General features: G+C 42.5%; 5 protein-coding genes and 4 long non-coding RNA genes across 9 annotated transcripts; 5 read left to right on the top strand and 4 right to left on the bottom strand.

Moving 5' to 3' along the window:
- Positions 1-196: 196 nt before the first annotated feature.
- Positions 197-2,090, top strand: LOC118241087 (zona pellucida sperm-binding protein 1-like). The gene is made up of 8 exons (XM_035524821.2): positions 197-538; positions 617-801; positions 897-994; positions 1,073-1,230; positions 1,310-1,502; positions 1,579-1,726; positions 1,797-1,872; positions 1,957-2,090. Exons 1-8 carry the CDS (start codon positions 229-231, stop codon positions 2,040-2,042), a joined length of 1,254 nt encoding a protein of 417 aa, XP_035380714.1. The 5' UTR covers positions 197-228; the 3' UTR covers positions 2,043-2,090.
- LOC145658693 (uncharacterized) lies at positions 885-5,837 on the bottom strand. Its single transcript, XR_014124449.1, has 3 exons — positions 3,852-5,837; positions 3,046-3,080; positions 885-2,065 (listed from the first exon to the last, which is right to left on the bottom strand). It is a non-coding gene; the product is annotated as an uncharacterized LOC145658693 (long non-coding RNA).
- LOC118241085 (zona pellucida sperm-binding protein 1-like) lies at positions 5,700-7,596 on the top strand. Its single transcript, XM_035524812.2, has 8 exons — positions 5,700-6,041; positions 6,120-6,304; positions 6,403-6,500; positions 6,579-6,736; positions 6,816-7,008; positions 7,085-7,232; positions 7,303-7,378; positions 7,463-7,596. Exons 1-8 carry the CDS (start codon positions 5,732-5,734, stop codon positions 7,546-7,548), a joined length of 1,254 nt encoding a protein of 417 aa, XP_035380705.2. The 5' UTR covers positions 5,700-5,731; the 3' UTR covers positions 7,549-7,596.
- Positions 7,437-11,344, bottom strand: LOC145658694 (uncharacterized). Its single transcript, XR_014124450.1, has 3 exons — positions 9,359-11,344; positions 8,553-8,587; positions 7,437-7,571 (listed from the first exon to the last, which is right to left on the bottom strand). It is a non-coding gene; the product is annotated as an uncharacterized LOC145658694 (long non-coding RNA).
- Positions 11,207-13,099, top strand: LOC118241048 (zona pellucida sperm-binding protein 1-like). Its single transcript, XM_035524359.2, has 8 exons — positions 11,207-11,548; positions 11,627-11,811; positions 11,906-12,003; positions 12,082-12,239; positions 12,319-12,511; positions 12,588-12,735; positions 12,806-12,881; positions 12,966-13,099. Exons 1-8 carry the CDS (start codon positions 11,239-11,241, stop codon positions 13,049-13,051), a joined length of 1,254 nt encoding a protein of 417 aa, XP_035380252.1. The 5' UTR covers positions 11,207-11,238; the 3' UTR covers positions 13,052-13,099.
- On the bottom strand, positions 11,894-16,847 carry LOC145658691 (uncharacterized). The gene is made up of 3 exons (XR_014124447.1): positions 14,862-16,847; positions 14,056-14,090; positions 11,894-13,074 (listed from the first exon to the last, which is right to left on the bottom strand). It is a non-coding gene; the product is annotated as an uncharacterized LOC145658691 (long non-coding RNA).
- Positions 16,710-18,606, top strand: LOC113585375 (zona pellucida sperm-binding protein 1-like). Its single transcript, XM_035524811.2, has 8 exons — positions 16,710-17,051; positions 17,130-17,314; positions 17,413-17,510; positions 17,589-17,746; positions 17,826-18,018; positions 18,095-18,242; positions 18,313-18,388; positions 18,473-18,606. Exons 1-8 carry the CDS (start codon positions 16,742-16,744, stop codon positions 18,556-18,558), a joined length of 1,254 nt encoding a protein of 417 aa, XP_035380704.1. The 5' UTR covers positions 16,710-16,741; the 3' UTR covers positions 18,559-18,606.
- LOC145658692 (uncharacterized) lies at positions 17,617-22,355 on the bottom strand. Its single transcript, XR_014124448.1, has 3 exons — positions 20,370-22,355; positions 19,564-19,598; positions 17,617-18,581 (listed from the first exon to the last, which is right to left on the bottom strand). It is a non-coding gene; the product is annotated as an uncharacterized LOC145658692 (long non-coding RNA).
- Positions 22,218-24,313, top strand: LOC118241084 (zona pellucida sperm-binding protein 1-like). The gene is made up of 8 exons (XM_035524810.2): positions 22,218-22,559; positions 22,638-22,822; positions 22,917-23,014; positions 23,093-23,250; positions 23,330-23,522; positions 23,599-23,746; positions 23,817-23,892; positions 23,977-24,313. The coding sequence occupies exons 1-8, from the start codon at positions 22,250-22,252 to the stop codon at positions 24,060-24,062; spliced, it is 1,254 nt and encodes a 417-aa protein (XP_035380703.2). The 5' UTR covers positions 22,218-22,249; the 3' UTR covers positions 24,063-24,313.
- The last annotated feature ends 1,039 nt before the right edge of the window (positions 24,314-25,352 follow it).

Here is a 25,352-nt window from a genome sequence, read left to right as displayed (position 1 = left end):
AGAGCTATAAATATTATATGTAAAGCTGAGTGTAAATCACTGAGATTAATCGGTTTTGAATAGAAGTGTGAACATGGAACGCAGTTCATGATTGCACACAGCTGGTACATTATTAACAGATAATAAAGTAGAAGGAGGGCTGTTCAGAATCAGGAGAAAAGGCACAATTAAAAAAGGTCACTGTGGAGAAAAAAAAGGTTACTTGCAGGTTTCTGCAATTTTGATACCATGGCAAGAGTCTGGGTCACTATTGCACTTGTGGGGCTTTGTGTTTTCTTAACATGTTGGTGTAGTGAAGCTGCATCCACAGGGAGTTTACAAGGGTCTAAACAACTACTCCTGAATTCTCAGTTACTGCAGCTACATGTTCCTCAGGTTTATGGCCAACAGCAACAGTTGACCACAAATGGGCCTTCTCAGAAATGTAATGTAGATGGGTCTGTCAAGATTGCTTGTGGTGAACCTGGCTTAAATGCTACCCATTGTGAAGCTATAAACTGCTGTTTTGATGGGCAGTACTGCTATTATGGAAGAACAGGTAAGGCTTTGCTTCAACTGCACCTTGCTACTTTTGAAACTGTGAACTAAGCTTGTCTGGTTTTCTCCTTGATGCCAGTGACTGTCCAGTGCACAAGGGATGGCCAGTTTGTGTTGGTGGTGGCCAAGGATGCAACACTACCCAGACTGAGCCTGGATTCAGTCAGCCTGTTGGGAGAAAATGGACCCTGTGGTCCAGTTGACTCAAATGCAGCGTTTGCCATTTACCAGTTTCCTGTAACTGCCTGTGGGACCCATGTGATGGTTGGTTGGTGCTTGAGGCTTCTATTTTGGGTTGGATATGTAATTAATGTAACATGTTAATGCTGCTTCACTACCCCCCCCCCCCCTCCTTCCAGGAGCTGGGTGCACATCTGGTTTATGAGAACAAGATGACCTCTTCCTATGAGGTTGGGATGGGGCCCCTTGGAGCCATCACAAGAGACAGCTACTATGAGTGAGTTGACCATGACTTACTTGCATGGCACAGGTTCATGTGGGGTTTGTGCTGATCACCTTGTATTTCTCTTGCAAGGCTCTACTTCCAGTGTGGATATTATGCCATGAGCATTGGGGCGCTGACCATTCGGCATTATGCCAACGATCCTCCTCTACCTGTAGTTGCTCCTGGACCCCTCAGGGTAGAACTAAGAATAGGAAATGGTCAGTGTGCCACAAAGGGGTGTGTGGAAGGTGAGGTATCTTGATTCTGGATACTACATTATTTTAGCTTTTGAAGGCCTTCTAAACAACTGTGCTTGTTTACCAACAGTACAGGCAGCCTACACTTCCTACTACAAGGACACAGATTACCCTGTAGTTAAGGTGCTGAGGGAGCCGGTCTATGTGGAAGTGCGCATCCTGGAGAGGTCTGACCCAAATATTGTCCTGACTCTGGGACACTGCTGGGCAACCTCTTCCCCTAACCCCTTCAGCGTTCCCCAGTGGGACCTTCTAGTGAATGGGTAGGTTCTAATATTGTCTACCGTGTGTAATCCAGTATTCCAGTACAGGCTGAGGCTGACCTGCTGTATTCCAAAGGTGCCCCTACAAGGATGACCGCTACCTGACTACTCTGGTTCCAGTTGAGAGGTCTCCTGCGGTTCCGTTCCCTACCCATTACAAGCGCTTTGTCCTCAAGATGTTCGCCTTTGTGGATACTACCTCTATGGCTCCTTTGCACAACCAGGTAATGGCTTGATGCTTCCATTTCTACAAGCCAATGATTGGCCCTTGCTTAGCTTTTACTTTGTTCCTAGGTCTACATCCACTGCAGTACAGCTGTGTGCCATCCAAGTGCAACAGAGACCTGTGAACCAAGCTGCAGCAGACAAAGTAAGTAGAATCCTCAGTGCAGGTCCCTTGTCTCCTCCTTGACATGGACTGAATGGGTTTCCTTTCTCCTTTTCTGCTCACCAGGGAGACATGTACCAGAAGAAAGGGAGGCTCCTCCTGAATCAGCTGTGGTGTCCAGTGGGGGAGTTGTCTTTATAGAAATGGCTTGAAGCTCAGCAACTGGGCTTCAATCCTGATGAAATAAAATCATATTCATATGCAAGGCTTTTGGTGCATCAATCCCAAATTCAAGTGCACTTGTGAGCCTTCAGAGCACAGCAACATGCTTGTAGACTGCTTTTTGCTAAATGGGTAGACAGACTTCTGAATTGGATACTGCTTTTTTTTTTTTTTTTTTTTAAATATAAATAGGTTGGCAGGGCCTTCATTTAACATGCTGCAGTAGTCTAATTTGAATGCTAAGAATAATACTGGTGTATGGCTAGACTTTGATATTGTACATGGCATCTCCCTGAAAAAGCTGTATCTGGTCCCTAATCTTCCTATTTCAGCTGTACAAACACAATGTGTATAAGCACCACAAGGGAGAGCTACAACATCCAGCTCAATTCTTAAGCCCAGTTTGTTCTCCTATTTACTAAATGTAGTGCACAAGGGAATAAAATGGCCTTTAATCCTTCAATAAAAGGGCAAGTGACAGTCCTTGTAATGAAATGCCGATTTTAATTATGCCTAGTTTGAGGTAAATTGTAGACATGAGTTTTAACTCTGAGGGTTATTGAGCATGTTTGACAACTCTACACTCTCCTTTTTTGTCAAAATGGAATCATGTTCTAATAGGGCAAATGTGAATTGCAACATAATCTCCCCAGACTGAACTATGGTTACAAAGTACTTTATTACAACCCCCCCTGACCCTTGCTAAAGCCTGATCACAAAGGCTCAAATATGATTAGCTGGATGTAAAAGCAGTTTATGGATAGCATCACCAAGCTCCACCCTACTTGGCTACTACAGAGAAGCCAATGTTCTATTAGGAAACTGCATACAGCTATGGGTGCTAAGAGACTACAGGAACAAAGCTCCACTCAAGAGGAATGAGCTATGCTCTGTTACTAATAGACATAACGGTGTCTGCTTCATTACCTCGTACACTCAACACTTGCTATGCTCAATTTGAGGCAAAGCATATCTACCTGCTAAGAGACTTACCAAGTGTCACCTCATCCATGTGAACTGCAGCTTGCCTGAAAAAAATGGAAGATGACATGTCTCACACACTAATTTAACATCTACAGTACCTAACATCACCATGTGGAAGTGCTAAAATAGGCCTGAATGGAGCACAGGATGTGAGTTTCTCCTGATCTAATTTGAGGAGTATTAGAATGATTTGCCTGCAGTCTGAACATAGCCTTTGACTTTCCAAACTGAATAAGGAAGCCTGTCAAGTCAAATACTATGTTCAGACTATAGGCAAATCAGATTTGCTTCTCAAATCAGAACTTTTGAAATGATTATCCACACTGTTCTTTTCAAGTGATCAGATTGGATTTGTACCCTGATGTAGGTTAATTTAGATTTTTTTTTTACTTTGGCACTGCATGCACGACCTCTGGAAACACATTTTCATACTGTGACATATTTCATGGTAAATGGTGCATAATGCTTTTGCATGAATTTTGATGCTCTTCTCGAATCCCAGCACTTTCATCACTCTGGAAATGACATCAGTAGTGTTTGAAATATTGTAAGTGATGCAGCTTTGAAGTCTAATGTGAGTGGGCAGTGCTGGCTCAGTGGTTAAAGTACTTGACTTGTAATCAAAAGGATGCCAGTTCAAGCACCACCACTGCCAGGTTGCCACTGTTGGGCCCCTGAGCAACACCCTTAACTCACAGTTGCTCAAGATGTATTCAGCCATAATTGTAAGTTGCTTTGGATAAAAGCATCAGGTAAATGCCCTCAACATCTGAAACATTAACTTATGGTAGTATATTCCTCTCTGTTCTACCTACCTTCCCTCTCCTTGGAAGGCTCTTGGAGTCCTGTTGATGTTATACAGCCTCTGGCATTCCAGGATCCATGTATGAGGCATTGGATCATAGGCATTCTTGTAGTCAATCCAGGTAGTGCATGGGTTTTTCTACCTGGTCTTATAGTCTCAAGGGACTATTTAATCCATCATCTGTTTTCATGCTGTTACCTTGCCACCAAAAGTACACTTTGGATGCAGGATACTGTATCTTGTTTATGTTCAAGTATCACCATTGCTGTGGTGTACATTAGCGGGTTGGTGTCAGTGATGGAAACAGTAGTAATTATCCATAGTGCTACATTCACATCTTTCAGAAACCTTTCAGGTAATTCACCCAGTCTTGGTAATTTGCTATGATTGGTGGCCAGCTAAGCAAGGATCTTCAATCTCGGGTCAGCAGCTTTGATGTTGGGCTTGGTGTATTGGGTCTTCCCCCTACAATCTTGGCTAGACTGTGGCACTGTATACGAAAGGCCAGAGCTGTCTTTTCTTCCTAAAACAAACATGTATAATAAGATGATATGTTTTTATTAGTTGAATGTGCCCAGTGTCCTCTGCTATGCAGTGGTCTGCTGAGGCAGCTAAACATCTGTATAAGCTGATTGGGAAACCCAGCTCTATCAGAGGACTGACGTGGACAGTAACAGAGTGGAGGTTGGTGGACTGATTCCATCAAGGTGCTCTAGGAAGCATTACTGGAGCTCTTTTCTGCCAGCTGCTATTTGGCTCCACAACACCTCCCCCCAACACAATACTCCCAGCCTCACAGAATGAACAATACGCAGCAAACAGGCCATAAAGCATATAAACAATAAAAATCTTTAATACACACAGCACTGTTGTACCCTTGAAAAGGGAACATAATAAATGAGTAGTTTCCCATCGACATCTATATTGTGATTTATAAGAATTTCTCCTACTGGCCATTGACCCTTATAAGCAACTGAATGCACATATTTTCAACCATATCAAGGAGTACATGACATAATTTTTCAGTAAAAATGGATAAGTCTACTGAAATAAATTATACCCAATATGAATTGCAATTTATTTACCTGACAAAAATAAAAGGAGAAAAGTTGTAGGGGGAAAAGGTGCAGAGCAGGGGTAGGCTTGTTTGAAACATTAGAAACTGGGTCTCCATCTGTAGAATATCTCTTGATGCAATGCCAACCCTTTCATCAACTAGATTTAAGAAAATTTTATCTAGATATAATTGACCGTGATTATATAACTCTCTCCAATGATACTACCAACACATTACATTTCCAAAGTTAGAGGAACATGTACATGAAAAAACAACCCTCCATTCGGTATTGCTTTTATCACCTCCAGGATGGACTACTGAAATAAACCAGTTTCCAGTGCTGAGGTCCTTGATAAACAAAGGCACATGCCAGACTTTTTGAGATTCCAAACTGAATTAAGAGAACAGTCCAAACAAAGTTACTACTAATGTGTGAATGCAACAAACATGATGACACATGGCTGGAACCTAATTGATGGCTTAGCAAGTAAGAAGAGGGATTGTTCAGTGGTGGCATTTTTCCAGACAAAAAACAACTTAAAACTCTTTCATAGCTTTGGAGATAAAGAAGGCTTTTTAGAAACTCTTACAAAACTGGCATTCTTAGAGCTATAAATATTATATGTAAAGCTGAGTGTAAATCACTGAGATTAATCGGTTTTGAATAGAAGTGTGAACATGGAACGCAGTTCATGATTGCACACAGCTGGTACATTATTAACAGATAATAAAGTAGAAGGAGGGCTGTTCAGAATCAGGAGAAAAGGCACAATTAAAAAAGGTCACTGTGGAGAAAAAAAAGGTTACTTGCAGGTTTCTGCAATTTTGATACCATGGCAAGAGTCTGGGTCACTATTGCACTTGTGGGGCTTTGTGTTTTCTTAACATGTTGGTGTAGTGAAGCTGCATCCACAGGGAGTTTACAAGGGTCTAAACAACTACTCCTGAATTCTCAGTTACTGCAGCTACATGTTCCTCAGGTTTATGGCCAACAGCAACAGTTGACCACAAATGGGCCTTCTCAGAAATGTAATGTAGATGGGTCTGTCAAGATTGCTTGTGGTGAACCTGGCTTAAATGCTACCCATTGTGAAGCTATAAACTGCTGTTTTGATGGGCAGTACTGCTATTATGGAAGAACAGGTAAGGCTTTGCTTCAACTGCACCTTGCTACTTTTGAAACTGTGAACTAAGCTTGTCTGGTTTTCTCCTTGATGCCAGTGACTGTCCAGTGCACAAGGGATGGCCAGTTTGTGTTGGTGGTGGCCAAGGATGCAACACTACCCAGACTGAGCCTGGATTCAGTCAGCCTGTTGGGAGAAAATGGACCCTGTGGTCCAGTTGACTCAAATGCAGCGTTTGCCATTTACCAGTTTCCTGTAACTGCCTGTGGGACCCATGTGATGGTTGGTTGGTGCTTGAGGCTTCTATTTTGGGTTGGATATGTAATTAATGTAACATGTTAATGCTGCTTCACTACCCCCCCCCCCCCCCCTCCTTCCAGGAGCTGGGTGCACATCTGGTTTATGAGAACAAGATGACCTCTTCCTATGAGGTTGGGATGGGGCCCCTTGGAGCCATCACAAGAGACAGCTACTATGAGTGAGTTGACCATGACTTACTTGCATGGCACAGGTTCATGTGGGGTTTGTGCTGATCACCTTGTATTTCTCTTGCAAGGCTCTACTTCCAGTGTAGATATTATGCCATGAGCATTGGGGCGCTGACCATTCGGCATTATGCCAACGATCCTCCTCTACCTGTAGTTGCTCCTGGACCCCTCAGGGTAGAACTAAGAATAGGAAATGGTCAGTGTGCCACAAAGGGGTGTGTGGAAGGTGAGGTATCTTGATTCTGGATACTACATTATTTTAGCTTTTGAAGGCCTTCTAAACAACTGTGCTTGTTTACCAACAGTACAGGCAGCCTACACTTCCTACTACAAGGACACAGATTACCCTGTAGTTAAGGTGCTGAGGGAGCCGGTCTATGTGGAAGTGCGCATCCTGGAGAGGTCTGACCCAAATATTGTCCTGACTCTGGGACACTGCTGGGCAACCTCTTCCCCTAACCCCTTCAGCGTTCCCCAGTGGGACCTTCTAGTGAATGGGTAGGTTCTAATATTGTCTACCGTGTGTAATCCAGTATTCCAGTACAGGCTGAGGCTGACCTGCTGTATTCCAAAGGTGCCCCTACAAGGATGACCGCTACCTGACTACTCTGGTTCCAGTTGAGAGGTCTCCTGCGGTTCCGTTCCCTACCCATTACAAGCGCTTTGTCCTCAAGATGTTCGCCTTTGTGGATACTACCTCTATGGCTCCTTTGCACAACCAGGTAATGGCTTGATGCTTCCATTTCTACAAGCCAATGATTGGCCCTTGCTTAGCTTTTACTTTGTTCCTAGGTCTACATCCACTGCAGTACAGCTATGTGCCATCCAAGTGCAACAGAGACCTGTGAACCAAGCTGCAGCAGACAAAGTAAGTAGAATCCTCAGTGCAGGTCCCTTGTCTCCTCCTTGACATGGACTGAATGGGTTTCCTTTCTCCTTTTCTGCTCACCAGGGAGACATGTACCAGAAGAAAGGGAGGCTCCTCCTGAATCAGCTGTGGTGTCCAGTGGGGGAGTTGTCTTTATAGAAATGGCTTGAAGCTCAGCAACTGGGCTTCAATCCTGATGAAATAAAATCATATTCATATGCAAGGCTTTTGGTGCATCAATCCCAAATTCAAGTGCACTTGTGAGCCTTCAGAGCACAGCAACATGCTTGTAGACTGCTTTTTGCTAAATGGGTAGACAGACTTCTGAATTGGATACTGCTTTTTTTTTTTTTTTTTTTTTAAATATAAATAGGTTGGCAGGGCCTTCATTTAACATGCTGCAGTAGTCTAATTTGAATGCTAAGAATAATACTGGTGTATGGCTAGACTTTAATATTGTACATGGCATCTCCCTGAAAAAGCTGTATCTGGTCCCTAATCTTCCTATTTCAGCTGTACAAACACAATGTGTATAAGCACCACAAGGGAGAGCTACAACATCCAGCTCAATTCTTAAGCCCAGTTTGTTCTCCTATTTACTAAATGTAGTGCACAAGGGAATAAAATGGCCTTTAATCCTTCAATAAAAGGGCAAGTGACAGTCCTTGTAATGAAATGCCGATTTTAATTATGCCTAGTTTGAGGTAAATTGTAGACATGAGTTTTAACTCTGAGGGTTATTGAGCATGTTTGACAACTCTACACTCTCCTTTTTTGTCAAAATGGAATCATGTTCTAATAGGGCAAATGTGAATTGCAACATAATCTCCCCAGACTGAACTATGGTTACAAAGTACTTTATTACAACCCCCCCTGACCCTTGCTAAAGCCTGATCACAAAGGCTCAAATATGATTAGCTGGATGTAAAAGCAGTTTATGGATAGCATCACCAAGCTCCACCCTACTTGGCTACTACAGAGAAGCCAATGTTCTATTAGGAAACTGCATACAGCTATGGGTGCTAAGAGACTACAGGAACAAAGCTCCACTCAAGAGGAATGAGCTATGCTCTGTTACTAATAGACATAACGGTGTCTGCTTCATTACCTCGTACACTCAACACTTGCTATGCTCAATTTGAGGCAAAGCATATCTACCTGCTAAGAGACTTACCAAGTGTCACCTCATCCATGTGAACTGCAGCTTGCCTGAAAAAAATGGAAGATGACATGTCTCACACACTAATTTAACATCTACAGTACCTAAAATCACCATGTGGAAGTGCTAAAATAGGCCTGAATGGAGCACAGGATGTGAGTTTCTCCTGATCTAATTTGAGGAGTATTAGAATGATTTGCCTGCAGTCTGAACATAGCCTTTGACTTTCCAAACTGAATAAGGAAGCCTGTCAAGTCAAATACTATGTTCAGACTATAGGCAAATCAGATTTGCTTCTCAAATCAGAACTTTTGAAATGATTATCCACACTGTTCTTTTCAAGTGATCAGATTGGATTTGTACCCTGATGTAGGTTAATTTAGATTTTTTTTTTACTTTGGCACTGCATGCACGACCTCTGGAAACACATTTTCATACTGTGACATATTTCATGGTAAATGGTGCATAATGCTTTTGCATGAATTTTGATGCTCTTCTCGAATCCCAGCACTTTCATCACTCTGGAAATGACATCAGTAGTGTTTGAAATATTGTAAGTGATGCAGCTTTGAAGTCTAATGTGAGTGGGCAGTGCTGGCTCAGTGGTTAAAGTACTTGACTTGTAATCAAAAGGATGCCAGTTCAAGCACCACCACTGCCAGGTTGCCACTGTTGGGCCCCTGAGCAACACCCTTAACTCACAGTTGCTCAAGATGTATTCAGCCATAATTGTAAGTTGCTTTGGATAAAAGCATCAGGTAAATGCCCTCAACATCTGAAACATTAACTTATGGTAGTATATTCCTCTCTGTTCTACCTACCTTCCCTCTCCTTGGAAGGCTCTTGGAGTCCTGTTGATGTTATACAGCCTCTGGCATTCCAGGATCCATGTATGAGGCATTGGATCATAGGCATTCTTGTAGTCAATCCAGGTAGTGCATGGGTTTTTCTACCTGGTCTTATAGTCTCAAGGGACTATTTAATCCATCATCTGTTTTCATGCTGTTACCTTGCCACCAAAAGTACACTTTGGATGCAGGATACTGTATCTTGTTTATGTTCAAGTATCACCATTGCTGTGGTGTACATTAGCGGGTTGGTGTCAGTGATGGAAACAGTAGTAATTATCCATAGTGCTACATTCACATCTTTCAGAAACCTTTCAGGTAATTCACCCAGTCTTGGTAATTTGCTATGATTGGTGGCCAGCTAAGCAAGGATCTTCAATCTCGGGTCAGCAGCTTTGATGTTGGGCTTGGTGTATTGGGTCTTCCCCCTACAATCTTGGCTAGACTGTGGCACTGTATACGAAAGGCCAGAGCTGTCTTTTCTTCCTAAAACAAACATGTATAATAAGATGATATGTTTTTATTAGTTGAATGTGCCCAGTGTCCTCTGCTATGCAGTGGTCTGCTGAGGCAGCTAAACATCTGTATAAGCTGATTGGGAAACCCAGCTCTATCAGAGGACTGACGTGGACAGTAACAGAGTGGAGGTTGGTGGACTGATTCCATCAAGGTGCTCTAGGAAGCATTACTGGAGCTCTTTTCTGCCAGCTGCTATTTGGCTCCACAACACCTCCCCCCAACACAATACTCCCAGCCTCACAGAATGAACAATACGCAGCAAACAGGCCATAAAGCATATAAACAATAAAAATCTTTAATACACACAGCACTGTTGTACCCTTGAAAAGGGAACATAATAAATGAGTAGTTTCCCATCGACATCTATATTGTGATTTATAAGAATTTCTCCTACTGGCCATTGACCCTTATAAGCAACTGAATGCACATATTTTCAACCATATCAAGGAGTACATGACATAATTTTTCAGTAAAAATGGATAAGTCTACTGAAATAAATTATACCCAATATGAATTGCAATTTATTTACCTGACAAAAATAAAAGGAGAAAAGTTGTAGGGGGAAAAGGTGCAGAGCAGGGGTAGGCTTGTTTGAAACATTAGAAACTGGGTCTCCATCTGTAGAATATCTCTTGATGCAATGCCAACCCTTTCATCAACTAGATTTAAGAAAATTTTATCTAGATATAATTGACCGTGATTATATAACTCTCTCCAATATTACTACCAACACATTACATTTCCAAAGTTAGAGGAACATGTACATGAAAAAACAACCCTCCATTCGGTATTGCTTTTATCACCTCCAGGATGGACTACTGAAATAAACCAGTTTCCAGTGCTGAGGTCCTTGATAAACAAAGGCACATGCCAGACTTTTTGAGATTCCAAACTGAATTAAGAGAACAGTCCAAACAAAGTTACTACTAATGTGTGAATGCAACAAACATGATGACACATGGCTGGAACCTAATTGATGGCTTAGCAAGTAAGAAGAGGGATTGTTCAGTGGTGGCATTTTTCCAGACAAAAAACAACTTAAAACTCTTTCATAGCTTTGGAGATAAAGAAGGCTTTTTAGAAACTCTTACAAAACTGGCATTCTTAGAGCTATAAATATTATATGTAAAGCTGAGTGTAAATCACTGAGATTAATCGGTTTTGAATAGAAGTGTGAACATGGAACGCAGTTCATGATTGCACACAGCTGGTACATTATTAACAGATAATAAAGTAGAAGGAGGGCTGTTCAGAATCAGGAGAAAAGGCACAATTAAAAAAGGTCACTGTGGAGAAAAAAAAGGTTACTTGCAGGTTTCTGCAATTTTGATACCATGGCAAGAGTCTGGGTCACTATTGCACTTGTGGGGCTTTGTGTTTTCTTAACATGTTGGTGTAGTGAAGCTGCATCCACAGGGAGTTTACAAGGGTCTAAACAACTACTCCTGAATTCTCAGTTACTGCAGCTACATGTTCCTCAGGTTTATGGCCAACAGCAACAGTTGACCACAAATGGGCCTTCTCAGAAATGTAATGTAGATGGGTCTGTCAAGATTGCTTGTGGTGAACCTGGCTTAAATGCTACCCATTGTGAAGCTATAAACTGCTGTTTTGATGGGCAGTACTGCTATTATGGAAGAACAGGTAAGGCTTTGCTTCAACTGCACCTTGCTACTTTTGAAACTGTGAACTAAGCTTGTCTGGTTTTCTCCTTGATGCCAGTGACTGTCCAGTGCACAAGGGATGGCCAGTTTGTGTTGGTGGTGGCCAAGGATGCAACACTACCCAGACTGAGCCTGGATTCAGTCAGCCTGTTGGGAGAAAATGGACCCTGTGGTCCAGTTGACTCAAATGCAGCGTTTGCCATTTACCAGTTTCCTGTAACTGCCTGTGGGACCCATGTGATGGTTGGTTGGTGCTTGAGGCTTCTATTTTGGGTTGGATATGTAATTAATGTAACATGTTAATGCTGCTTCACTACCCCCCCCCCCCTCCTTCCAGGAGCTGGGTGCACATCTGGTTTATGAGAACAAGATGACCTCTTCCTATGAGGTTGGGATGGGGCCCCTTGGAGCCATCACAAGAGACAGCTACTATGAGTGAGTTGACCATGACTTACTTGCATGGCACAGGTTCATGTGGGGTTTGTGCTGATCACCTTGTATTTCTCTTGCAAGGCTCTACTTCCAGTGTGGATATTATGCCATGAGCATTGGGGCGCTGACCATTCGGCATTATGCCAACGATCCTCCTCTACCTGTAGTTGCTCCTGGACCCCTCAGGGTAGAACTAAGAATAGGAAATGGTCAGTGTGCCACAAAGGGGTGTGTGGAAGGTGAGGTATCTTGATTCTGGATACTACATTATTTTAGCTTTTGAAGGCCTTCTAAACAACTGTGCTTGTTTACCAACAGTACAGGCAGCCTACACTTCCTACTACAAGGACACAGATTACCCTGTAGTTAAGGTGCTGAGGGAGCCGGTCTATGTGGAAGTGCGCATCCTGGAGAGGTCTGACCCAAATATTGTCCTGACTCTGGGACACTGCTGGGCAACCTCTTCCCCTAACCCCTTCAGCGTTCCCCAGTGGGACCTTCTAGTGAATGGGTAGGTTCTAATATTGTCTACCGTGTGTAATCCAGTATTCCAGTACAGGCTGAGGCTGACCTGCTGTATTCCAAAGGTGCCCCTACAAGGATGACCGCTACCTGACTACTCTGGTTCCAGTTGAGAGGTCTCCTGCGGTTCCGTTCCCTACCCATTACAAGCGCTTTGTCCTCAAGATGTTCGCCTTTGTGGATACTACCTCTATGGCTCCTTTGCACAACCAGGTAATGGCTTGATGCTTCCATTTCTACAAGCCAATGATTGGCCCTTGCTTAGCTTTTACTTTGTTCCTAGGTCTACATCCACTGCAGTACAGCTGTGTGCCATCCAAGTGCAACAGAGACCTGTGAACCAAGCTGCAGCAGACAAAGTAAGTAGAATCCTCAGTGCAGGTCCCTTGTCTCCTCCTTGACATGGACTGAATGGGTTTCCTTTCTCCTTTTCTGCTCACCAGGGAGACATGTACCAGAAGAAAGGGAGGCTCCTCCTGAATCAGCTGTGGTGTCCAGTGGGGGAGTTGTCTTTATAGAAATGGCTTGAAGCTCAGCAACTGGGCTTCAATCCTGATGAAATAAAATCATATTCATATGCAAGGCTTTTGGTGCATCAATCCCAAATTCAAGTGCACTTGTGAGCCTTCAGAGCACAGCAACATGCTTGTAGACTGCTTTTTGCTAAATGGGTAGACAGACTTCTGAATTGGATACTGCTTTTTTTTTTTTTTTTTTTTTAAATATAAATAGGTTGGCAGGGCCTTCATTTAACATGCTGCAGTAGTCTAATTTGAATGCTAAGAATAATACTGGTGTATGGCTAGACTTTGATATTGTACATGGCATCTCCCTGAAAAAGCTGTATCTGGTCCCTAATCTTCCTATTTCAGCTGTACAAACACAATGTGTATAAGCACCACAAGGGAGAGCTACAACATCCAGCTCAATTCTTAAGCCCAGTTTGTTCTCCTATTTACTAAATGTAGTGCACAAGGGAATAAAATGGCCTTTAATCCTTCAATAAAAGGGCAAGTGACAGTCCTTGTAATGAAATGCCGATTTTAATTATGCCTAGTTTGAGGTAAATTGTAGACATGAGTTTTAACTCTGAGGGTTATTGAGCATGTTTGACAACTCTACACTCTCCTTTTTTGTCAAAATGGAATCATGTTCTAATAGGGCAAATGTGAATTGCAACATAATCTCCCCAGACTGAACTATGGTTACAAAGTACTTTATTACAACCCCCCCTGACCCTTGCTAAAGCCTGATCACAAAGGCTCAAATATGATTAGCTGGATGTAAAAGCAGTTTATGGATAGCATCACCAAGCTCCACCCTACTTGGCTACTACAGAGAAGCCAATGTTCTATTAGGAAACTGCATACAGCTATGGGTGCTAAGAGACTACAGGAACAAAGCTCCACTCAAGAGGAATGAGCTATGCTCTGTTACTAATAGACATAACGGTGTCTGCTTCATTACCTCGTACACTCAACACTTGCTATGCTCAATTTGAGGCAAAGCATATCTACCTGCTAAGAGACTTACCAAGTGTCACCTCATCCATGTGAACTGCAGCTTGCCTGAAAAAAATGGAAGATGACATGTCTCACACACTAATTTAACATCTACAGTACCTAAAATCACCATGTGGAAGTGCTAAAATAGGCCTGAATGGAGCACAGGATGTGAGTTTCTCCTGATCTAATTTGAGGAGTATTAGAATGATTTGCCTGCAGTCTGAACATAGCCTTTGACTTTCCAAACTGAATAAGGAAGCCTGTCAAGTCAAATACTATGTTCAGACTATAGGCAAATCAGATTTGCTTCTCAAATCAGAACTTTTGAAATGATTATCCACACTGTTCTTTTCAAGTGATCAGATTGGATTTGTACCCTGATGTAGGTTAATTTAGATTTTTTTTTTACTTTGGCACTGCATGCACGACCTCTGGAAACACATTTTCATACTGTGACATATTTCATGGTAAATGGTGCATAATGCTTTTGCATGAATTTTGATGCTCTTCTCGAATCCCAGCACTTTCATCACTCTGGAAATGACATCAGTAGTGTTTGAAATATTGTAAGTGATGCAGCTTTGAAGTCTAATGTGAGTGGGCAGTGCTGGCTCAGTGGTTAAAGTACTTGACTTGTAATCAAAAGGATGCCAGTTCAAGCACCACCACTGCCAGGTTGCCACTGTTGGGCCCCTGAGCAACACCCTTAACTCACAGTTGCTCAAGATGTATTCAGCCATAATTGTAAGTTGCTTTGGATAAAAGCATCAGGTAAATGCCCTCAACATCTGAAACATTAACTTATGGTAGTATATTCCTCTCTGTTCTACCTACCTTCCCTCTCCTTGGAAGGCTCTTGGAGTCCTGTTGATGTTATACAGCCTCTGGCATTCCAGGATCCATGTATGAGGCATTGGATCATAGGCATTCTTGTAGTCAATCCAGGTAGTGCATGGGTTTTTCTACCTGGTCTTATAGTCTCAAGGGACTATTTAATCCATCATCTGTTTTCATGCTGTTACCTTGCCACCAAAAGTACACTTTGGATGCAGGATACTGTATCTTGTTTATGTTCAAGTATCACCATTGCTGTGGTGTACATTAGCGGGTTGGTGTCAGTGATGGAAACAGTAGTAATTATCCATAGTGCTACATTCACATCTTTCAGAAACCTTTCAGGTAATTCACCCAGTCTTGGTAATTTGCTATGATTGGTGGCCAGCTAAGCAAGGATCTTCAATCTCGGGTCAGCAGCTTTGATGTTGGGCTTGGTGTATTGGGTCTTCCCCCTACAATCTTGGCTAGACTGTGGCACTGTATACGAAAGGCCAGAGCTGTCTTTTCTTCCTAAAACAAACATGTATAATAAGATGATATGTTTTTATTAGTTGAATGTGCCCAGTGTCCTCTGCTATGCAGTGGTCTGCTGAGGCAGCTAAACATCTGTATAAGCTGATTGGGAAACCCAGCTCTATCAGAGGACTGACGTGGACAGTAACAGAGTGGAGGTTGGTGGACTGATTCCATCAAGGTGCTCTAGGAAGCATTACTGGAGCTCTTTTCTGCCAGCTGCTATTTGGCTCCACAACACCTCCCCCCAACACAATACTCCCAGCCTCACAGAATGAACAATACGCAGCAAACAGGCCATAAAGCATATAAACAATAAAAATCTTTAATACACACAGCACTGTTGTACCCTTGAAAAGGGAACATAATAAATGAGTAGTTTCCCATCGACATCTATATTGTGATTTATAAGAATTTCTCCTACTGGCCATTGACCCTTATAAGCAACTGAATGCACATATTTTCAACCATATCAAGGAGTACATGACATAATTTTTCAGTAAAAATGGATAAGTCTACTGAAATAAATTATACCCAATATGAATTGCAATTTATTTACCTGACAAAAATAAAAGGAGAAAAGTTGTAGGGGGAAAAGGTGCAGAGCAGGGGTAGGCTTGTTTGAAACATTAGAAACTGGGTCTCCATCTGTAGAATATCTCTTGATGCAATGCCAACCCTTTCATCAACTAGATTTAAGAAAATTTTATCTAGATATAATTGACCGTGATTATATAACTCTCTCCAATGATACTACCAACACATTACATTTCCAAAGTTAGAGGAACATGTACATGAAAAAACAACCCTCCATTCGGTATTGCTTTTATCACCTCCAGGATGGACTACTGAAATAAACCAGTTTCCAGTGCTGAGGTCCTTGATAAACAAAGGCACATGCCAGACTTTTTGAGATTCCAAACTGAATTAAGAGAACAGTCCAAACAAAGTTACTACTAATGTGTGAATGCAACAAACATGATGACACATGGCTGGAACCTAATTGATGGCTTAGCAAGTAAGAAGAGGGATTGTTCAGTGGTGGCATTTTTCCAGACAAAAAACAACTTAAAACTCTTTCATAGCTTTGGAGATAAAGAAGGCTTTTTAGAAACTCTTACAAAACTGGCATTCTTAGAGCTATAAATATTATATGTAAAGCTGAGTGTAAATCACTGAGATTAATCGGTTTTGAATAGAAGTGTGAACATGGAACGCAGTTCATGATTGCACACAGCTGGTACATTATTAACAGATAATAAAGTAGAAGGAGGGCTGTTCAGAATCAGGAGAAAAGGCACAATTAAAAAAGGTCACTGTGGAGAAAAAAAAGGTTACTTGCAGGTTTCTGCAATTTTGATACCATGGCAAGAGTCTGGGTCACTATTGCACTTGTGGGGCTTTGTGTTTTCTTAACATGTTGGTGTAGTGAAGCTGCATCCACAGGGAGTTTACAAGGGTCTAAACAACTACTCCTGAATTCTCAGTTACTGCAGCTACATGTTCCTCAGGTTTATGGCCAACAGCAACAGTTGACCACAAATGGGCCTTCTCAGAAATGTAATGTAGATGGGTCTGTCAAGATTGCTTGTGGTGAACCTGGCTTAAATGCTACCCATTGTGAAGCTATAAACTGCTGTTTTGATGGGCAGTACTGCTATTATGGAAGAACAGGTAAGGCTTTGCTTCAACTGCACCTTGCTACTTTTGAAACTGTGAACTAAGCTTGTCTGGTTTTCTCCTTGATGCCAGTGACTGTCCAGTGCACAAGGGATGGCCAGTTTGTGTTGGTGGTGGCCAAGGATGCAACACTACCCAGACTGAGCCTGGATTCAGTCAGCCTGTTGGGAGAAAATGGACCCTGTGGTCCAGTTGACTCAAATGCAGCGTTTGCCATTTACCAGTTTCCTGTAACTGCCTGTGGGACCCATGTGATGGTTGGTTGGTGCTTGAGGCTTCTATTTTGGGTTGGATATGTAATTAATGTAACATGTTAATGCTGCTTCACTACCCCCCCCCCCCCCCCTCCTTCCAGGAGCTGGGTGCACATCTGGTTTATGAGAACAAGATGACCTCTTCCTATGAGGTTGGGATGGGGCCCCTTGGAGCCATCACAAGAGACAGCTACTATGAGTGAGTTGACCATGACTTACTTGCATGGCACAGGTTCATGTGGGGTTTGTGCTGATCACCTTGTATTTCTCTTGCAAGGCTCTACTTCCAGTGTAGATATTATGCCATGAGCATTGGGGCGCTGACCATTCGGCATTATGCCAACGATCCTCCTCTACCTGTAGTTGCTCCTGGACCCCTCAGGGTAGAACTAAGAATAGGAAATGGTCAGTGTGCCACAAAGGGGTGTGTGGAAGGTGAGGTATCTTGATTCTGGATACTACATTATTTTAGCTTTTGAAGGCCTTCTAAACAACTGTGCTTGTTTACCAACAGTACAGGCAGCCTACACTTCCTACTACAAGGACACAGATTACCCTGTAGTTAAGGTGCTGAGGGAGCCGGTCTATGTGGAAGTGCGCATCCTGGAGAGGTCTGACCCAAATATTGTCCTGACTCTGGGACACTGCTGGGCAACCTCTTCCCCTAACCCCTTCAGCGTTCCCCAGTGGGACCTTCTAGTGAATGGGTAGGTTCTAATATTGTCTACCGTGTGTAATCCAGTATTCCAGTACAGGCTGAGGCTGACCTGCTGTATTCCAAAGGTGCCCCTACAAGGATGACCGCTACCTGACTACTCTGGTTCCAGTTGAGAGGTCTCCTGCGGTTCCGTTCCCTACCCATTACAAGCGCTTTGTCCTCAAGATGTTCGCCTTTGTGGATACTACCTCTATGGCTCCTTTGCACAACCAGGTAATGGCTTGATGCTTCCATTTCTACAAGCCAATGATTGGCCCTTGCTTAGCTTTTACTTTGTTCCTAGGTCTACATCCACTGCAGTACAGCTGTGTGCCATCCAAGTGCAACAGAGACCTGTGAACCAAGCTGCAGCAGACAAAGTAAGTAGAATCCTCAGTGCAGGTCCCTTGTCTCCTCCTTGACATGGACTGAATGGGTTTCCTTTCTCCTTTTCTGCTCACCAGGGAGACATGTACCAGAAGAAAGGGAGGCTCCTCCTGAATCAGCTGTGGTGTCCAGTGGGGGAGTTGTCTTTATAGAAATGGCTTGAAGCTCAGCAACTGGGCTTCAATCCTGATGAAATAAAATCATATTCATATGCAAGGCTTTTGGTGCATCAATCCCAAATTCAAGTGCACTTGTGAGCCTTCAGAGCACAGCAACATGCTTGTAGACTGCTTTTTGCTAAATGGGTAGACAGACTTCTGAATTGGATACTGCTTTTTTTTTTTTTTTTTTTTTTAAATATAAATAGGTTGGCAGGGCCTTCATTTAACATGCTGCAGTAGTCTAATTTGAATGCTAAGAATAATACTGGTGTATGGCTAGACTTTGATATTGTACATGGCATCTCCCTGAAAAAGCTGTATCTGGTCCCTAATCTTCCTATTTCAGCTGTACAAACACAATGTGTATAAGCACCACAAGGGAGAGCTACAACATCCAGCTCAATTCTTAAGCCCAGTTTGTTCTCCTATTTACTAAATGTAGTGCACAAGGGAATAAAATGGCCTTTAATCCTTCAATAAAAGGGCAAGTGACAGTCCTTGTAATGAAATGCCGATTTTAATTATGCCTAGTTTGAGGTAAATTGTAGACATGAGTTTTAACTCTGAGGGTTATTGAGCATGTTTGACAACTCTACACTCTCCTTTTTTGTCAAAATGGAATCATGTTCTAATAGGGCAAATGTGAATTGCAACATAATCTCCCCAGACTGAACTATGGTTACAAAGTACTTTATTACAACCCCCCCTGACCCTTGCTAAAGCCTGATCACAAAGGCTCAAATATGATTAGCTGGATGTAAAAGCAGTTTATGGATAGCATCACCAAGCTCCACCCTACTTGGCTACTACAGAGAAGCCAATGTTCTATTAGGAAACTGCATACAGCTATGGGTGCTAAGAGACTACAGGAACAAAGCTCCACTCAAGAGGAATGAGCTATGCTCTGTTACTAATAGACATAACGGTGTCTGCTTCATTACCTCGTACACTCAACACTTGCTATGCTCAATTTGAGGCAAAGCATATCTACCTGCTAAGAGACTTACCAAGTGTCACCTCATCCATGTGAACTGCAGCTTGCCTGAAAAAAATGGAAGATGACATGTCTCACACACTAATTTAACATCTACAGTACCTAAAATCACCATGTGGAAGTGCTAAAATAGGCCTGAATGGAGCACAGGATGTGAGTTTCTCCTGATCTAATTTGAGGAGTATTAGAATGATTTGCCTGCAGTCTGAACATAGCCTTTGACTTTCCAAACTGAATAAGGAAGCCTGTCAAGTCAAATACTATGTTCAGACTATAGGCAAATCAGATTTGCTTCTCAAATCAGAACTTTTGAAATGATTATCCACACTGTTCTTTTCAAGTGATCAGATTGGATTTGTACCCTGATGTAGGTTAATTTAGATTTTTTTTTTACTTTGGCACTGCATGCACGACCTCTGGAAACACATTTTCATACTGTGACATATTTCATGGTAAATGGTGCATAATGCTTTTGCATGAATTTTGATGCTCTTCTCGAATCCCAGCACTTTCATCACTCTGGAAATGACATCAGTAGTGTTTGAAATATTGTAAGTGATGCAGCTTTGAAGTCTAATGTGAGTGGGCAGTGCTGGCTCAGTGGTTAAAGTACTTGACTTGTAATCAAAAGGATGCCAGTTCAAGCACCACCACTGCCAGGTTGCCACTGTTGGGCCCCTGAGCAACACCCTTAACTCACAGTTGCTCAAGATGTATTCAGCCATAATTGTAAGTTGCTTTGGATAAAAGCATCAGGTAAATGCCCTCAACATCTGAAACATTAACTTATGGTAGTATATTCCTCTCTGTTCTACCTACCTTCCCTCTCCTTGGAAGGCTCTTGGAGTCCTGTTGATGTTATACAGCCTCTGGCATTCCAGGATCCATGTATGAGGCATTGGATCATAGGCATTCTTGTAGTCAATCCAGGTAGTGCATGGGTTTTTCTACCTGGTCTTATAGTCTCAAGGGACTATTTAATCCATCATCTGTTTTCATGCTGTTACCTTGCCACCAAAAGTACACTTTGGATGCAGGATACTGTATCTTGTTTATGTTCAAGTATCACCATTGCTGTGGTGTACATTAGCGGGTTGGTGTCAGTGATGGAAACAGTAGTAATTATCCATAGTGCTACATTCACATCTTTCAGAAACCTTTCAGGTAATTCACCCAGTCTTGGTAATTTGCTATGATTGGTGGCCAGCTAAGCAAGGATCTTCAATCTCGGGTCAGCAGCTTTGATGTTGGGCTTGGTGTATTGGGTCTTCCCCCTACAATCTTGGCTAGACTGTGGCACTGTATACGAAAGGCCAGAGCTGTCTTTTCTTCCTAAAACAAACATGTATAATAAGATGATATGTTTTTATTAGTTGAATGTGCCCAGTGTCCTCTGCTATGCAGTGGTCTGCTGAGGCAGCTAAACATCTGTATAAGCTGATTGGGAAACCCAGCTCTATCAGAGGACTGACGTGGACAGTAACAGAGTGGAGGTTGGTGGACTGATTCCATCAAGGTGCTCTAGGAAGCATTACTGGAGCTCTTTTCTGCCAGCTGCTATTTGGCTCCACAACACCTCCCCCCAACACAATACTCCCAGCCTCACAGAATGAACAATACGCAGCAAACAGGCCATAAAGCATATAAACAATAAAAATCTTTAATACACACAGCACTGTTGTACCCTTGAAAAGGGAACATAATAAATGAGTAGTTTCCCATCGACATCTATATTGTGATTTATAAGAATTTCTCCTACTGGCCATTGACCCTTATAAGCAACTGAATGCACATATTTTCAACCATATCAAGGAGTACATGACATAATTTTTCAGTAAAAATGGATAAGTCTACTGAAATAAATTATACCCAATATGAATTGCAATTTATTTACCTGACAAAAATAAAAGGAGAAAAGTTGTAGGGGGAAAAGGTGCAGAGCAGGGGTAGGCTTGTTTGAAACATTAGAAACTGGGTCTCCATCTGTAGAATATCTCTTGATGCAATGCCAACCCTTTCATCAACTAGATTTAAGAAAATTTTATCTAGATATAATTGACCGTGATTATATAACTCTCTCCAATGATACTACCAACACATTACATTTCCAAAGTTAGAGGAACATGTACATGAAAAAACAACCCTCCATTCGGTATTGCTTTTATCACCTCCAGGATGGACTACTGAAATAAACCAGTTTCCAGTGCTGAGGTCCTTGATAAACAAAGGCACATGCCAGACTTTTTGAGATTCCAAACTGAATTAAGAGAACAGTCCAAACAAAGTTACTACTAATGTGTGAATGCAACAAACATGATGACACATGGCTGGAACCTAATTGATGGCTTAGCAAGTAAGAAGAGGGATTGTTCAGTGGTGGCATTTTTCCAGACAAAAAACAACTTAAAACTCTTTCATAGCTTTGGAGATAAAGAAGGCTTTTTAGAAACTCTTACAAAACTGGCATTCTTAGAGCTATAAATATTATATGTAAAGCTGAGTGTAAATCACTGAGATTAATCGGTTTTGAATAGAAGTGTGAACATGGAACGCAGTTCATGATTGCACACAGCTGGTACATTATTAACAGATAATAAAGTAGAAGGAGGGCTGTTCAGAATCAGGAGAAAAGGCACAATTAAAAAAGGTCACTGTGGAGAAAAAAAAGGTTACTTGCAGGTTTCTGCAATTTTGATACCATGGCAAGAGTCTGGGTCACTATTGCACTTGTGGGGCTTTGTGTTTTCTTAACATGTTGGTGTAGTGAAGCTGCATCCACAGGGAGTTTACAAGGGTCTAAACAACTACTCCTGAATTCTCAGTTACTGCAGCTACATGTTCCTCAGGTTTATGGCCAACAGCAACAGTTGACCACAAATGGGCCTTCTCAGAAATGTAATGTAGATGGGTCTGTCAAGATTGCTTGTGGTGAACCTGGCTTAAATGCTACCCATTGTGAAGCTATAAACTGCTGTTTTGATGGGCAGTACTGCTATTATGGAAGAACAGGTAAGGCTTTGCTTCAACTGCACCTTGCTACTTTTGAAACTGTGAACTAAGCTTGTCTGGTTTTCTCCTTGATGCCAGTGACTGTCCAGTGCACAAGGGATGGCCAGTTTGTGTTGGTGGTGGCCAAGGATGCAACACTACCCAGACTGAGCCTGGATTCAGTCAGCCTGTTGGGAGAAAATGGACCCTGTGGTCCAGTTGACTCAAATGCAGCGTTTGCCATTTACCAGTTTCCTGTAACTGCCTGTGGGACCCATGTGATGGTTGGTTGGTGCTTGAGGCTTCTATTTTGGGTTGGATATGTAATTAATGTAACATGTTAATGCTGCTTCACTACCCCCCCCCCCCTCCTTCCAGGAGCTGGGTGCACATCTGGTTTATGAGAACAAGATGACCTCTTCCTATGAGGTTGGGATGGGGCCCCTTGGAGCCATCACAAGAGACAGCTACTATGAGTGAGTTGACCATGACTTACTTGCATGGCACAGGTTCATGTGGGGTTTGTGCTGATCACCTTGTATTTCTCTTGCAAGGCTCTACTTCCAGTGTGGATATTATGCCATGAGCATTGGGGCGCTGACCATTCGGCATTATGCCAACGATCCTCCTCTACCTGTAGTTGCTCCTGGACCCCTCAGGGTAGAACTAAGAATAGGAAATGGTCAGTGTGCCACAAAGGGGTGTGTGGAAGGTGAGGTATCTTGATTCTGGATACTACATTATTTTAGCTTTTGAAGGCCTTCTAAACAACTGTGCTTGTTTACCAACAGTACAGGCAGCCTACACTTCCTACTACAAGGACACAGATTACCCTGTAGTTAAGGTGCTGAGGGAGCCGGTCTATGTGGAAGTGCGCATCCTGGAGAGGTCTGACCCAAATATTGTCCTGACTCTGGGACACTGCTGGGCAACCTCTTCCCCTAACCCCTTCAGCGTTCCCCAGTGGGACCTTCTAGTGAATGGGTAGGTTCTAATATTGTCTACCGTGTGTAATCCAGTATTCCAGTACAGGCTGAGGCTGACCTGCTGTATTCCAAAGGTGCCCCTACAAGGATGACCGCTACCTGACTACTCTGGTTCCAGTTGAGAGGTCTCCTGCGGTTCCGTTCCCTACCCATTACAAGCGCTTTGTCCTCAAGATGTTCGCCTTTGTGGATACTACCTCTATGGCTCCTTTGCACAACCAGGTAATGGCTTGATGCTTCCATTTCTACAAGCCAATGATTGGCCCTTGCTTAGCTTTTACTTTGTTCCTAGGTCTACATCCACTGCAGTACAGCTGTGTGCCATCCAAGTGCAACAGAGACCTGTGAACCAAGCTGCAGCAGACAAAGTAAGTAGAATCCTCAGTGCAGGTCCCTTGTCTCCTCCTTGACATGGACTGAATGGGTTTCCTTTCTCCTTTTCTGCTCACCAGGGAGACATGTACCAGAAGAAAGGGAGGCTCCTCCTGAATCAGCTGTGGTGTCCAGTGGGGGAGTTGTCTTTATAGAAATGGCCTAAAGCCTAACTGGCTTCAAATCCTAATGGAATAAAAGACTTCTCAAGTGACTTGTGGAGTCTTTGCTGTACTCTGCTAGCTTCCCTACTTCCTTCTGTAGTGGGTTTGTACCTAGTTGACCCTTAATTGGCAGAATGACCAGCTCAAGGTATTCTTTCTTAGGAGTGCTTCTCATGAAAACGATGAGGTTGTTTACCTCCCAGGGACTTTGCAGTCCTGCTGTTGGGTCTCTCAGGATAAGGTTGCCTAAATGTAGGTAGCTAGCCTTGCTTACAAAAGCCTCTGGCCCTTGCCATACTGGGATGGGTTTGGCTTTTTTTTTTTTTTTTTTTTTGCCCAAAGCTGAATATAAACAATCTGATCTGGAGGTGGCCAATTTATTTTTCCCTTAGTGTATTTGGCTGTAGATTATGCCTTATACAACTGGTTTCACTGTTACAGGGTGTCTTAACTTGATTTGCTGTGTTGGTAGTTCATGTCACTATTAATAGACAAGCCCCTCTCACTTTACAGTGATCTGTACAGAGATACTAATGTGTGCTACACTTGTTAAGGGTGTGATTATTTATAAATCTGAAGTGGTCAATGCTTTCCACTTTTACATGTTTATTTCTATCAATACAGATTTGAGTTAACATGGGTGCACATTTTACAGTAGGGTAAAACCTAAGCAAGCAGCAACATGTCAAAGAACAAATTCAGCTTTTCTGAAGCCAAAATTGGTCACATGCCATGCATGCTGTATGGAAGTTGCTATGGTTAAACGCTTGAAGGTAGGTAGCTCTACATGAACGCACATGTAGAGTGTAACGGTGAGCGGTAAGGAGGTGGACGCAGGTGCGGAGAAGAGCAACATTTATTCAGGGCAAAGCCAGAGTCAAACTACCAATCTGGGGATACACGATTAACAAAGAGGAAGCAGGCTCTAACAAGATGCTAGGAAACACAAAGGCACGGAGTACAAACTTTAAACACAATGATTCAAATATGCATGCACGGGGTCAATGAACAGCTCAAACTAAGGGAACAAGGCAGAGCTTAAATCCAATCAATTAAATGAGGGACAGGTGTTAAATCAAACAAGTGGTGGAGAAAATGGAACTAACAAGACAGGGAAAACGTGGAATACCACAACTGGGAGGGATTGATCATGACAGATTATCCAGGGAAGTACTTTTTGTGGTGAACTGAAGCTTATGTTAAATAGAGCTTTATTGTAAAATCTAGAACCAATTGTCACGTGCAATCAGGGAAGCAAATTGTGTGCGCACACACAGAGGATCCATGGACAC

Source organism: Electrophorus electricus, chromosome 7 (genome assembly GCF_041902795.1).
Source record: "Electrophorus electricus isolate QZ-2024a chromosome 7, ASM4190279v1, whole genome shotgun sequence".
Lineage (NCBI taxonomy): Eukaryota > Metazoa > Chordata > Actinopteri > Gymnotiformes > Gymnotidae > Electrophorus > Electrophorus electricus.
The sequence above is the reverse complement of the archived record's forward strand: the minus strand, read 5'-3'. Positions and strand labels throughout refer to the sequence as shown.